The following is a 12,643-nucleotide window of genomic DNA, read 5'->3' as shown; positions in this document are numbered from 1 at the left end:
GCAGTTTATTTGACAAATGGTTTAGGCCAATGAGAATTTGGTTCTTATCAAGTGTAAAAAATTAAATTAAAATAAAAACTGAAATAAAAGTCTATTCACTAGAAATTTCCTTGACTTTTCCATGATTTTAAAGAATGTTATTCATTTCTATTACTTTTTCAGGCCTGGGAATCATGATTTTAAATTCCCAGATATTTCCATGTTTTCCATAACAATGGGAATATGCATCTTTCCAGGTTTGGCACATACCTGTAGGTCCCTGCCTTGTAGAGAGGGGGCTGGGGGGCACCTGAGGGCCAGGCTCAGAGTAGGTGCGCTTGTGTCGGATGATAAGAGGGGGAGGAGGGGTTCGTTTCTTACTGCTGATTACTTCATGGGACGTCCAGCCATCAGGTGAGCTCATGGGAGGGGGAGGAGGGGGGACGTTTGGAGCTGGAAAGGACATGAGGAGAGTAAACAAGACAGAAGAGAAGAGAAGAGAAGAGAAGAGAAGAGAAGAGAAGAGAAGAGAAGAGAAGAGAAGAGAAGAGAAGAGAAGAGAAGAGAAGAGAAGAGAAGAGAAGAGAAGAGTTTTCTCACCTCTGACCCGGGGTGGGAGTGGCGGTGCGGGTGATGAAGGGGGTGGTGGAGGGGGACTGTCAAGGCTGCGCGTCTGAGAGTTGGGACTGGCAAACACGTCCCTCCGGTTATCCCCTCGGGCCATTGCCAGCCTCCGACCCACGTTGAACAACCCCCCTCCGCCACTGTGAGAGGCAGAGTTACTGTGATACAAGCTGAACGGTCGTCCTAAGCGCTCCTTCTTCACTGGGCCCATCTACAAATATGGGCCATCACTGTTACACATCAGACCATGAATTGCACGCTACACAAATACAATCGGTGCATCCAAAATCGCATACTTCTGAGTAGGTACTACATTTGAATTTACTTCGGTATTGTTAAAAAAGTGTGTTCTATATAGTATGAATATGGGTAATATGAATGAAATTGGCCTCATGGGATAGTAAAGTGTCCACTGAATACACACTTCAGAATATATCACCGAAAGGAGGTCTTCCGGGTACTTTTCGCCTACTGTTTTCAAATAATATGTATTCGGACAAACTACTCTGTTGGCGTACTGTTTTTCGCATACTATATAGTAGGGAAGTATTTGATTTTGGATGCAGTGAATGTCTCATGTATTATGCTCTATTAGCATGCGAGTTTGTTCTGTAAGTTATGGGTGGTGTAGTCTTCTTATGTTGTCACCTTGTCATCTAGGTCGTCATCACTCTCGTAAAGGTCGTCCTGCCGGAGTCTCCACTCATATTCCACGTGCACGTGCATGTTAAACTGGTTGTTCTGTGACTGGTGGATCTAAACATGACACATCATTACTATAAGTAACATGTAGATCTATCCCTTTTTGACAATTGGATTTCTATGACTTTTCTAGTTTTAAAGATTAAATTTGTTATTGATTGCTGATGCAGTTTTCATTTGGATGTCAAGTAACAATCCTTGAAATGAATCATTTAACAAAGTTTTACAGATTCAAATTCAAACAGGAAGGCAACTCTGTGTCCCTTAAGAAACCGTTATTAGCTGTATGTGTGTATATATATATATATATATATATATATGCGTAATAGCGGCTGAAAATCCATCTTTGCCATCACAGTTGTAAATTACGTTTTAAAATATATTAAAATGCAAAACAGTTATTTATTACACAGTAATACAAGTTAACAATATTACTGTTGTACTGTATTTATGACCAAATAAATGCAGCCTTGAAAGTCTTCTTTCAAAAACATGAAAACATCTTGCCAACACCAAACTTTTGAATGGTAGTGGATGGTTTAGAAATATAAATTATTCTAGCTACCGGTATATTCCACTTTAAATTATTTTATTTGATTATTATGTAATAACATTTTTTATAAAATGTATATAGTAAATATACTTTTTTAGTCATGATATCACTTTCTAAATTATTTTAAAGGTGTGCTGGGGACCCTGCTCAGAAAAGAGCATGACCATGATGTAGTTGAAGTGTACGGCAAACATTTTGTTCAATAAAAGTGAAATAAACAGGTTACACCCATATGAATATCCTAATGATAAAGACTTGCTTTAACTGCTGGATAGAATTTTGACTCACCAGCTCCTCACACAGTGTGTGCTTCAGTCTGCGAGCCACGTCCAGTCCCGTCTCTCCGTTATCATTCTCTATCACAGAACAGCAATTATCATCAGCTCACTGATCATCCTGATCTGTCATTAACTCCTGACAAATGAGCCAACAGCCAATCTAGCCTTCAAAAGAACACGATGAGCTTCCTTGCTTTAACAATGACTGATAAGATGCTGATAAAACCCTATGTAGCATCAATTAATATTAAAATAAATATAAATCTTCTATCACAGAAGAAACAGCTAAAAGGAAGACGATGGATGGATGTTAAATGTTAATAAATGTTGAACAAACACATTTTCAATCATGAAAAAACTCAAAGCAAAAATGTCTTGCTGGTTTTTGGGCTTGAAGGTCTCACTCACTGATATGTGTGTTGGCCTTGGCTCTGAGCAGAAGTTTAAGGCACTCAGTTTTGTTGTGCTGGCAGCAGTAATGCAGAGCAGTGTTTCCCTTCATGGTCTGAGCGTCCAGATTATTACTGAAACAGGCGACAAGGAAAGGCACTTAATCCATATCCGCATGTACATGCAGATAACCAACACGCTTTCAGATTGTGTTATTTTTTACTGACCTATTGTGGAACAGGAAGTCAGCCACATGAAGTGATGTTCTGTCAGCCAATAGAACGGCTAAGTGTAGTGCAGTTTCCCCCTTTTCCTGTCATAACATTTTGCAATTAAAAAGGGAAGACCTAACATATACAAAGGTAAAATATGCATGTACTTAAAGGGATACTTCACCGATTAGCATTAAGCTTTGTATCGGTAGTATTTCCGAATGACCGTGCTTCCCTTCCTCATATGTCCCCCCTGAGACGAGAATACGATTTCTGTATTGTGTGTCTGGAAAAAAACCTCTGATGACGCAAAAATAGTCATTTAGCGTCATCGGAGGCTTTTTTGGCCAGAGGCTAGAGACTACAGCCAGTAGTAGGAGGTAGTTCTGCATGTTCTTTACCCGCCAATAGGGGGTGGGATCTCACTCACAGAATCTTTTCAGTTTCAGGTCAACTAGTAGCCAAGCCTTGTTGTTTAACTGCGCTCTCTTACCGGTAGATGTGGCTTTGGGAGTGGCCTCGTAGGGCAGCGAAGCAAGTGCATTCTGGGAGTTGTTGTCTTTCATCCACATGAGCCAAAAATACATTTTCTGGCTTTTCTCAGTCTAGAAGGCACCAACTTCTAAAATAATTTCACATTTCTACAACATAAATGACCCAATTTAAATACACATTCATCTTTCCAGCGGTGAAATATCCCTTTAAGCAGGAAATGAGAAGGCGAGACGTGTTTGCTGACCTGTAGGTGGCATGGCAGTGGCTGGCTGAGTTCTGTTCTCTCAGCGTACAGCTGTAACAGAGTGAAGACGTCTCGACTGCGAACAGCATCCTGCAGATATTTGCGTTTGGTTTCCGGTGAGCTGCTGCTGCGCTGTGCAAACTGCCATTCCATATACTTTGAGAGTATGAAGTCTTTACGTACGGCCCTGTCAATAACACTCAATATTTTAGTACACCTTTTATTGGGTTTCAAAATGGCAGTGATATTAAACAGATGTTTGATATACCAATAAATTGTGCAGTGAAATTAAAAAAAATTGCATCTCTGCAATGCCTACAAGCTCATTGCAAGTCGCCGATGGTAAGAGAAAGCATAACTGGAGCTCTCATTAGTGCATCTCTCCTCTCTTTTCATGGTACCATGTTGGACAGATGTAGGTTGAAACACTACAGAGATTTCTATTAGAAAAAAATCCACCCTGAGTCCTGAGACGCCAGGTAACAGGTGTCAGAGTTCTTAAAGGGGCCACTCTTTCAATGCACTTTTTGTGTGTGTGTCTGAAGTCAACTCAGTTATGCAAGGATTCTTGCATTAAAAAAAACTGTTATTTAGACCATTTACACCTTCTTTCTGACCCTTAAAATTGCACAGTTTTTTTTTGCTACTGTTGTACCTTTAAGACTTTAAGTAGACCTACAATTACCGTTCAAAGTTTGGGGTCAGTAAGATTTTTTTCTTGAAATATATAAATACTTGTATTCCGCTTGTACTGTATGTATAGCTCAAAAGTGACAGTAAAATATTTACAGTTACAATACAAACTATTTATATTTCAAATAAATGCTGTTCTTTTGAACTTTCTATGTATAAAATTATAATTTTGAATCCAAATAAAAACATTTAACCAAATTCATGGTCTTGTAAAAGCCGGCTATTCGGCCCAACTTCCGGTTTCCGATCAGCCGGTGAAGGACACGCGTGTTCAAGTCTTTCCAGCGTCTCAAAGTAATTTGGTTAAATAAGCCACATGTTCATATGCAATTATCTCGTTTTAATCTGACTCCATGAATTAAAAAGGTTCAATGTGAAATAAGGTTATGTTTACACTTAGCATAGCTACAGGTCACTGACACCCAGGTGTGAGATATTCAAAACTGACCAATCAGATGATCACAACTTCCCTATTGTCCCAAACCTCTGGCCTACAGGCCTAAATCACTATCAGCACTGGTGTGCTGAAAATGTCTGAGTGAAAAGCAAATGTCTTTGTTCCTTTGAAATAATCTTGAATTATTTCCAACCTTACAGTCTCCACAAAAATATTAAACAGCACGACTGTTTAAAATTCTGCTGAAAATTCAGGTTTGCTATCAAAGGAACAAATTACATTTTAAAATATATTCAAAAAGAAACCCGTAATCTTAAATTTTAATAATATTTCACAACATTAACTTATTAAGTAACAATCCCCCCGACAAAGTCGTCAAATAATGAAACAGGTGTTGAGATGTAAACATGGAAAGTCTAGAAAGGAAAAGCTGTCGGGTGGCAGAATGAGAATCTGGAACAGACTTACATTGGAGTGAACTAAGCATTTCCTGTGACATATAACATCCCTAAAGTAGTTCCTGGAAATATGTATGTTATTTCAGGGCTCTGTGCAAGAATCTAATAATAGCACTGTTCATTTAGTTCAGCTGGTCTAGAAAAGCGTACACAACCATACTTTCCTCCCATTGATCGTGACTGCAGGGTAAATCAATCCGTTCCGTTTGAAGGTTAAAGTAATTTGGATCTTCTTGAGCTTTCAAATTACTTTCAAGAATGATCAATTTAAAATAAATTTAAAAAGCTCTGCACCATCTGCAGACAGGTTAATTGTGTACAGAGGTTACGCCTGGCCCAGCCATGAAGATGCTCTTTTGCAGGGAAAAATTGAGAGGGAATTGAGTGGTGCGCATGTTATGGGAAATGCTAAAGACATTGGGTGCTATGGGGACACAGAGGCTCCAAGTGTCGAAACCATTTGGCAGGCATTTGAGGAGTAATTACAGAGCTGTTCATCACTCACATGTCACTCTCTGCTGACGGCTTCACAGAGGGACTGGGAAGATTGGCTTCCACAATTTCATTAAAACCTGAATTCCCCACGTTTCTCGCCAACTAATGAGCAAAAGAGAGAGGAAGAGACATAAATCTGCGGGAACGTGAGAAATCACTAATATTGTCATACTCTCAACTCTGTCAAACTCTCTCTGTACATGAATGCAATAATGATAACAACCAGCTAAACAAAGCATGCATTTATTTTCCTCATCTGTTCTCTGTGAATTCTTACCAGCAATTCTGAAGTGCCTAGTTTGTCCAGAGAAAGTGATTGAATGCGTGAATAATGTACACCCATTTCCCGATGGATCCCTGAGCACTCGATGCACGTCAGGATTCCCAGGTTTATAGAGATCCAAGTCGGATCTGAAAGCAAAGAGTGTAAAGAAAAAACATTATGAGCTGCTTAACAGTCAGAAACTGCATGCGGTAAATGAAGGCTTATTAGCAATAGATAAATACAGCCTGATTAAACATTATCCATTTTACACCCCTCATTTTCTTATCAGAGAAATTACGGTAACTCTTTTTAAAACTAAACTCCCATAAACAAAAGTTCTTAACCTTAAAATTAAATAAAAATATTTTAAAGCAAAAGATAAATCTAAATAATAATACAAAAGGACAAAAGAAAATATGAAAATAAATCTAATTACAAATATTTAAAAAATACTATAATAGTATATACATAACACTAAAATAACACTTGCTCAGAGTGAACCTGCTGCAGTGATATTCAATGATATTCACACTTGTACTTTTTGCAATGGAGATAAAAGGTGCAGCCAAAGAAAATCTGAACTCAGCACTTTTTATAAGAAACATGTCTATAAATCCTGCAGGCTGTTCTCTCATGTACACTCACTGGGTTTTAATTTAATTAAACATGATTTATGGACAGGCATTTAAAGAAACAGCATGAACAGAGGACCAGCATAGTCTCCAATAGTATCCAGCTGCAGAAGCGCAGCGCCAGCAGTTTCAGAACCACAGCCACAGAACCGGAAGTGAGGGGCGGGGCTTAGATCTATGTCTACAATATTTAACAACAATACTTTTAAATAAAGTCACTTTTATGTTCAAATACTGTATACTATGCATAAGATATCATGATGTAGAATGAGGATTTTTAATTACCATGTTAATGAATAATACAAACTATTTTTGTTCATATGACTTGGGTTAGTCTAATTTGCATAAACTGAGAACAAATAGCCTACTTTTAACCATATCATTTTGAAAATATATGAATAAATGTATAACCATATAGTAAAATGTCTCCCTAATTGACTGTATTATATGATAATATTATTTCCTTACGAAGCCTATCTTCATGTTGTGAACTTGTGACAAATAGTAGCGTACTTAAAGACACGGAGGTATGGGCATTTAATGTCAAATATAGGCCTACATGTATTTAATAATTTCAAATCCTTGAACAAGTGAAACACGCATTTAAGCCAATGAGACATTTGACAACAGAAGCATGATGTAGAATAAAATGAGATGTGTGTGATACAAGTGTTTATCTAAAAAAATTTAATCACGTCTTTCACATTTTATCAATAAAGCTTCTTTTTTTTTTTTACATTTGTGAATAATTCTTAATTAATAACGTAAATGTATTAATTTCGTTTTCAGGGGTGAGAGGTATTTCTGCAAAAATGGGCTTAAGAGTCAATAGTTTTTGTGTTTTAAGAAGATTATTTGTTGTTTGCATGTTTTTATTTTTATTATGAGCCGTTTAAATACGTTTTAAACCGAGAAATATTTTTTAAATATCCTTTTTGTTTTCACTTGTTCAAGGCTTTGTATTAAATAATTATTTTTATTTTACATTAAATACGTCACATACTCATATTATTTAACAACATGAACATAAAGGATCAAATATACAGTCAAATGGGAAACACTTTACAACATGTTATACATTTATTTTATTTTTTTTAATAAAAACGTACAGTTGCAGTCTATAACCTTGAAGTATAAACTACTGTGTTTGTATCTATTCAGTGACATTAAGCGTGATCAATAGGCTATGTTGTAAAATTTAGCTCATTGTACATCATGATATCTTATTCATATTATATGAACAGAAGTGACTTTATTTAAAAGTATTGTTGCTAATATTGTAGACATAGATCTGATCAAAATCCATGTAAAAACAGCTCATATTTTAAAAAAGCACAAATGACTGATTAAGCCCCGCCTCTCACTTTCGGTTCTGTGGCTGCGGTTCTGAAACTGTGGTTCATGGGTGCCCATTTCCAAAGCCGCAGTTTTCTTAAACTGCTTAGTTTCAGTTTTGAACCCCGTTTTAGTCCAATAGCACTGTTAAAATATATGAAAGACTCTATCATAAACAATGTCTTTGAGAATTGTTTGAGTCAAAACACTTTAACATCAGTGCACTCCTAAGAGTTGACAAAACTCACATTTAACAGGAAAAAACAGGAATCATAGAGAACACCAGTTTTATTCTTGCCTATTTCTTGGGGTAATCTCCCCGATAGCGCAAGTACATCTCTGAGACGTCTATTTGATGTCTGCATTTACATCTGCAAGATGTATTTTTTAGAGTGTTTGCTCATCTGCAATACGTCGTTTCCTGTTAGATGTCATATAGACATTTAGAAGATGTCTTTAAGATGTTTAAGGTTTAGAAAGTATGTAAAACTGCTTTTTAGACGTTTATCGGATGTTTTTACACATCAGATGCTTTCCAGATTGATGCTTTAGCAGACATCTTACAGATGTACCTGTGCTGTGTATGAAGATATATTTAATTTTCAATAAAATGTATAAACCATATACATTCACCGCGAGATAGTCTGTTCTAGAATTTTGTTCAAATATATGCTATGTTTGTTGCCACCATGTACAAAGTTATGGCATGCATGCCCAACTCAAAAGCCCGGCTATCAAAATGATCTCCAAGTTTCCCATTATTAAATACGACTTGAGAGGGCGTTTATGCCCAATTTCCGACAAGGAAACTCGTATTTACGATAATTCAGAAAGCATGTGAAGGCAGCACACATATTCATGTACCATGATATTTTGGGTTCAGAAAACATCATAGCACACGTCCAAAACATTTGTGCTATAAAGACTTTATTTTTGTACCTGTGGCCCCGCAGTCGCAGCAAACGTTGTTTCCAGGAATGCGGCGAATATCCTCAGTGATAGATCGCGTCAGATCCTCCACGCTGTTCTCCCCACTTGTCCTCCTCTCATCCAGAGCCACATTTAGAGCCTCCTGCTTACTGTTTGTCAGCACTGATATCCACCTGATATTTTTAGGAAGGTGCAATAACAAATACAACCATTAGAGGGCGACAAGAAACTTCAGATCAAATTTCCAGGTGGCACCGTGCATAGAAAAGTCATTTGTGACTAATACTGATCCAGCTCTCTGATTGGTCAGTTCATTTGCAATTATCGAGAAAATGGCCTTGATTACAGCTCAGGGAATTTTGTAAACAGTGCACAGGCTTTGCGTACTTCTAGTCAGTGAATACCCTCTCTAGGATTCATTTCTGAAAAGCTGCGGTATAATGCGACTATCAATAATCTTTTCTCTTGCTCCTCTTCAACTCTGACATTTAGCTGAAGATGGAAGCCTGGGTTGTGATCTGACACGAGAAGCACTTCAATCATCGTACATGCAGCCACATCTGAGGAAGAAATGTTACATATTTCTCTTTCTCTCCAAGAAAGGAGGCTCTGTTCCTCTGTCAAGATGGAAAGGTCAAATCGGAAGAGGTGTGTGTGCTGAAAATTATACAAGCTCTTTCCTTTCTGACGGCCTCTACACATTCTCATCTGACAGTCACATGAGTGGACTGAGACTCGGGCAGATCAGTGTCTGGCAGAATAAAGGCATTTCCCATGAAATCAGAATCATATTTTTGTGGCTTTTAGTTAATGTCTGTGAGCTTTAAGGTCATCTTTATGCTGCATGGTGTACAGTGACAAAATTCACTTTTAGCAGATATACACTAATGTTCAAGAGTTTGGGGTTGGTAAGATTTTTTTGTTATTTTTGAAAGAAGTTTCTTATGCTCACATTAATATTTTTGAAATATTATTATAATTTAATATAACTGTTTCGTATCTGAATATATATCAAAACGTAGTTTATTCCTGTGTTATCAAAACGGCATTTTCAGCATCATTACTCCAGTCTACAGAGTCACATGATCCTTCAGAAATTATTCTAATATGCTGATTTGATGCTCAAGAAACATTTCATTTTACAAAAAATATTGATTTATTCTGCATTTATTCTGGTTTATGCGCAATCAGATGCTTTCAAGAATGAGAATGTCATGCCCCATAATAACACCTGCAACCAATTAGCAAGTAGAAAAAAATCGTTCACAACTGTGACGTAAACTAAAGCCTGTTGAGAATTTAAATAAAAAGCCCTTTGATATGTCCTGCTCAAACTTCCTATTTCAATAGGAAATACGTTAATACATCATTTTTAAATATCTCTATTAATTTAAGATACATTTTGTGCATAGTTATAAAAACATTTATTATGAATAATAGTTTGCATTGCTTTTTATTGATTGAATTTATGTGCAATTATGTTAAAATTACTCATTGAGGTACACACATGCTTGAGTAGGTTCTTTAATGTTGAAACAAACCAAATAGTGTGATTTAAACAGTTTGTGTTTCAAGTATTTATTGCTGTGAATAAACAAAAGAAATACTTACGCCATACAATCAGACTCATCATCAGCCAGAAAATGGTAAGTGCGATTATCTATAAATAAATAAATAACACACACACACATACACACTCATTATTCCTTGTAAATTCACAATTTATCCTCAGCTGGCACCAGCTAACATGTAATCAGCAAACAATCAGGAGAGATTAAACAGGTTTGAGGTCCTTTGTTAAAATACAAGTGGCAGGAAAGAACAAACAATTGTGCTCAAGTGCAAATAGTGAATTTAAATAGTGCCATGTTTTCAGAACAACCTGCATTTGTTTCAAGGACTCTAGTATTGTATTGCAAAATATTTCATGATCGTTACATAACGTAATAATGACACTAGAGACCTGAGGCCAGAATAATGCATGGACGCATGCAGATACAATTATGCAGTTCACTTCACTAAAAACAGCCCGAGGCTGGTTCGCCTCAGCTTGGCGTGGAGATCCTGAAATCTATACCTTTGATATTTTTTTTCTCAATTATATATCACATGGGAGAGTGTGTGATGGACCGAACGCTTGGTTGGGGAATGCTGAGAGAGTGCGTGGTTCACTCACGTGAGATGAGGTCAAAGCATTTCTTGTCTTCCAGACTTGGTTTGACTTGGCAGGTGAGGAGGTTCAGTTTAGCTGGTGATTTATTAGGCTGCAATGAAGGGACAGCACATCACTAAAGGCCTGTCTAGTGCAATTTTGTGTACATCTCAATTGTATTGTGTGCATATCAGCATTGGTTTCGGCCATTGAGAATACAACTAAATATTATGAAAGTATAAAATATAAAATAATAATATAAATATAAATAAATAAATAAATATGTATCATTATATAAATACATATCTAAGTAAGTAATAAATAAATAGGCCTAAATATACTCTACTATTCACAAATATGTGGTCAGTGGGATTTAAAAAAAAAAAATTAATAATTTAATTTAGCAAGGATGTATTAAATTGATCGAAAGTGACAATAAAGACATTTATAATGTTACAAAAAATATATTTCAAATAAATGCTGTTCTTTTGAACTTTCTGTTCCCCAAGGAATGATGAAAAATGTATAATATGTGTCATAAATGTTTCTTAAGCACCAAATCAGTCCAATTCGTCATATTTGGGATCCAAAAAAACACAGTATGATATTTCCAGGTGTAAAATGCCATATTAAGGTGCATGTTTTGATATCATGTACACGTTTCTCATGAAAAAAAATTCAGAATGGGTCTGCACAGGCCTTATGATGGCTTACAGACATCTCTGAGAAAATCTGTGTAACACTTCATATTAAGTATACAGTAACAAAGCACTTATAAATCATTTGCAAACTATTCGTTTATTAATAGTTAATAGTAACTCTGTCATTGTAATGTCCAATAAAGGTTGGTTTAAAGCAATTAATTACCGTAATTAGACAATAACAATAATTACAGTGACAATTGTATATAGTCTATTAACTATAAACTATTAATTAACTATAAACTATTTGTAAATCAAACTTGTTTATATTTACAAAATACAATTATGTTGGTCAGTGGAAATCTTTTCTTAGTACTTTTGTCAGTTAAAAAAAAGGTTCAAGAGAATTAACAAATTCTGAATTGTATTGCATTTTACAAAATGTCCCAACTTTTCTGGAAATGTGGTTGTACTTCATTACTGTATATTATAAAGCGTCACCATGTTCGGCATATGATTGGGTGGGTTTTTGTCTTGTCTTTCAGTTCTGTGTCCCAGTTTCATGTGTAATAGTTAGTTTCTCTGGCTACTCATGGTTTTATTAGTGTTTGCAACTGTCATTGATTCTGTGATTAGTTTAGTCTGTGTATTTAAGCCTGTGTTTCTTTCATTTCATTGTCCGTCTTCGTTGCAGCTCTTTGTTCTAAAACGTTGTGCTCTCTCCTTGCAAACACACGTGACATTTTGAACGTATCCACATTTTTTTCACAGAAACCAGCAGAAGGAAAAAAACTGTTTGCTGCTGTATTTACAGAGAGTGATGCGAGTACTCACGGTTCCATGAGCGATGGTGAGATAGCAGTTCTGCACAGAACATTTCCTCTTCTGCCACATCTTCCTCAACCTATCACAGAAAGGAGATTACGGCACAGCATCCACATCACATTCTCCTCAATCAACACAAAGCTATACAGTGAATGCAGTGACTGATCTGTGTGTAACTCCCGGGACAGCGTGTCCTACCACACATGAATAATTTGAAATGAAGGGCTAACAGAGCACTTCCAAAAGCATTTATCAGGGAAATCTAAATGAAAGTGTGGATTATACGTCATGTTTGAAGAATGCAGGATCCGGGAGCAGAAATTCAATAATATCATGACCATTT

The 12,643-nt window shown here is 36.4% G+C and overlaps 1 protein-coding gene across 4 annotated transcripts in view; it reads right to left on the bottom strand.

Moving 5' to 3' along the window:
- The window catches only part of unm_sa1614 (un-named sa1614), a 39,859-nt gene that overhangs the window by 4,650 nt on the left and 22,566 nt on the right, over positions 1-12,643 (bottom strand). For all 4 annotated transcript variants that reach the window (XM_079596661.1, XM_079596660.1, XM_079596663.1 and 1 more), the window contains exons 11-23: positions 12,310-12,379; positions 10,859-10,946; positions 10,294-10,342; positions 8,692-8,855; positions 5,798-5,931; positions 5,531-5,622; positions 3,478-3,664; positions 2,754-2,839; positions 2,545-2,660; positions 2,147-2,214; positions 1,252-1,359; positions 580-814; positions 250-432 (exon numbers count right to left, since the gene is read on the bottom strand). In XM_079596661.1, coding sequence (XP_079452787.1) covers positions 250-432; positions 580-814; positions 1,252-1,359; positions 2,147-2,214; positions 2,545-2,660; positions 2,754-2,839; positions 3,478-3,664; positions 5,531-5,622; positions 5,798-5,931; positions 8,692-8,855; positions 10,294-10,342; positions 10,859-10,946; positions 12,310-12,379 — 1,580 coding nt within the window. The remainder of the gene's footprint in view (positions 1-249; positions 433-579; positions 815-1,251; positions 1,360-2,146; positions 2,215-2,544; positions 2,661-2,753; positions 2,840-3,477; positions 3,665-5,530; positions 5,623-5,797; positions 5,932-8,691; positions 8,856-10,293; positions 10,343-10,858; positions 10,947-12,309; positions 12,380-12,643) is intronic.

This window comes from Phoxinus phoxinus, assembly GCF_949152265.1.
Source record: "Phoxinus phoxinus genome assembly, chromosome: 22".
Classification (NCBI taxonomy): domain Eukaryota; kingdom Metazoa; phylum Chordata; class Actinopteri; order Cypriniformes; family Leuciscidae; genus Phoxinus; species Phoxinus phoxinus.
Note: the sequence above shows the minus strand (reverse complement) of the source record. Positions and strands in the feature narration are given on the sequence as shown.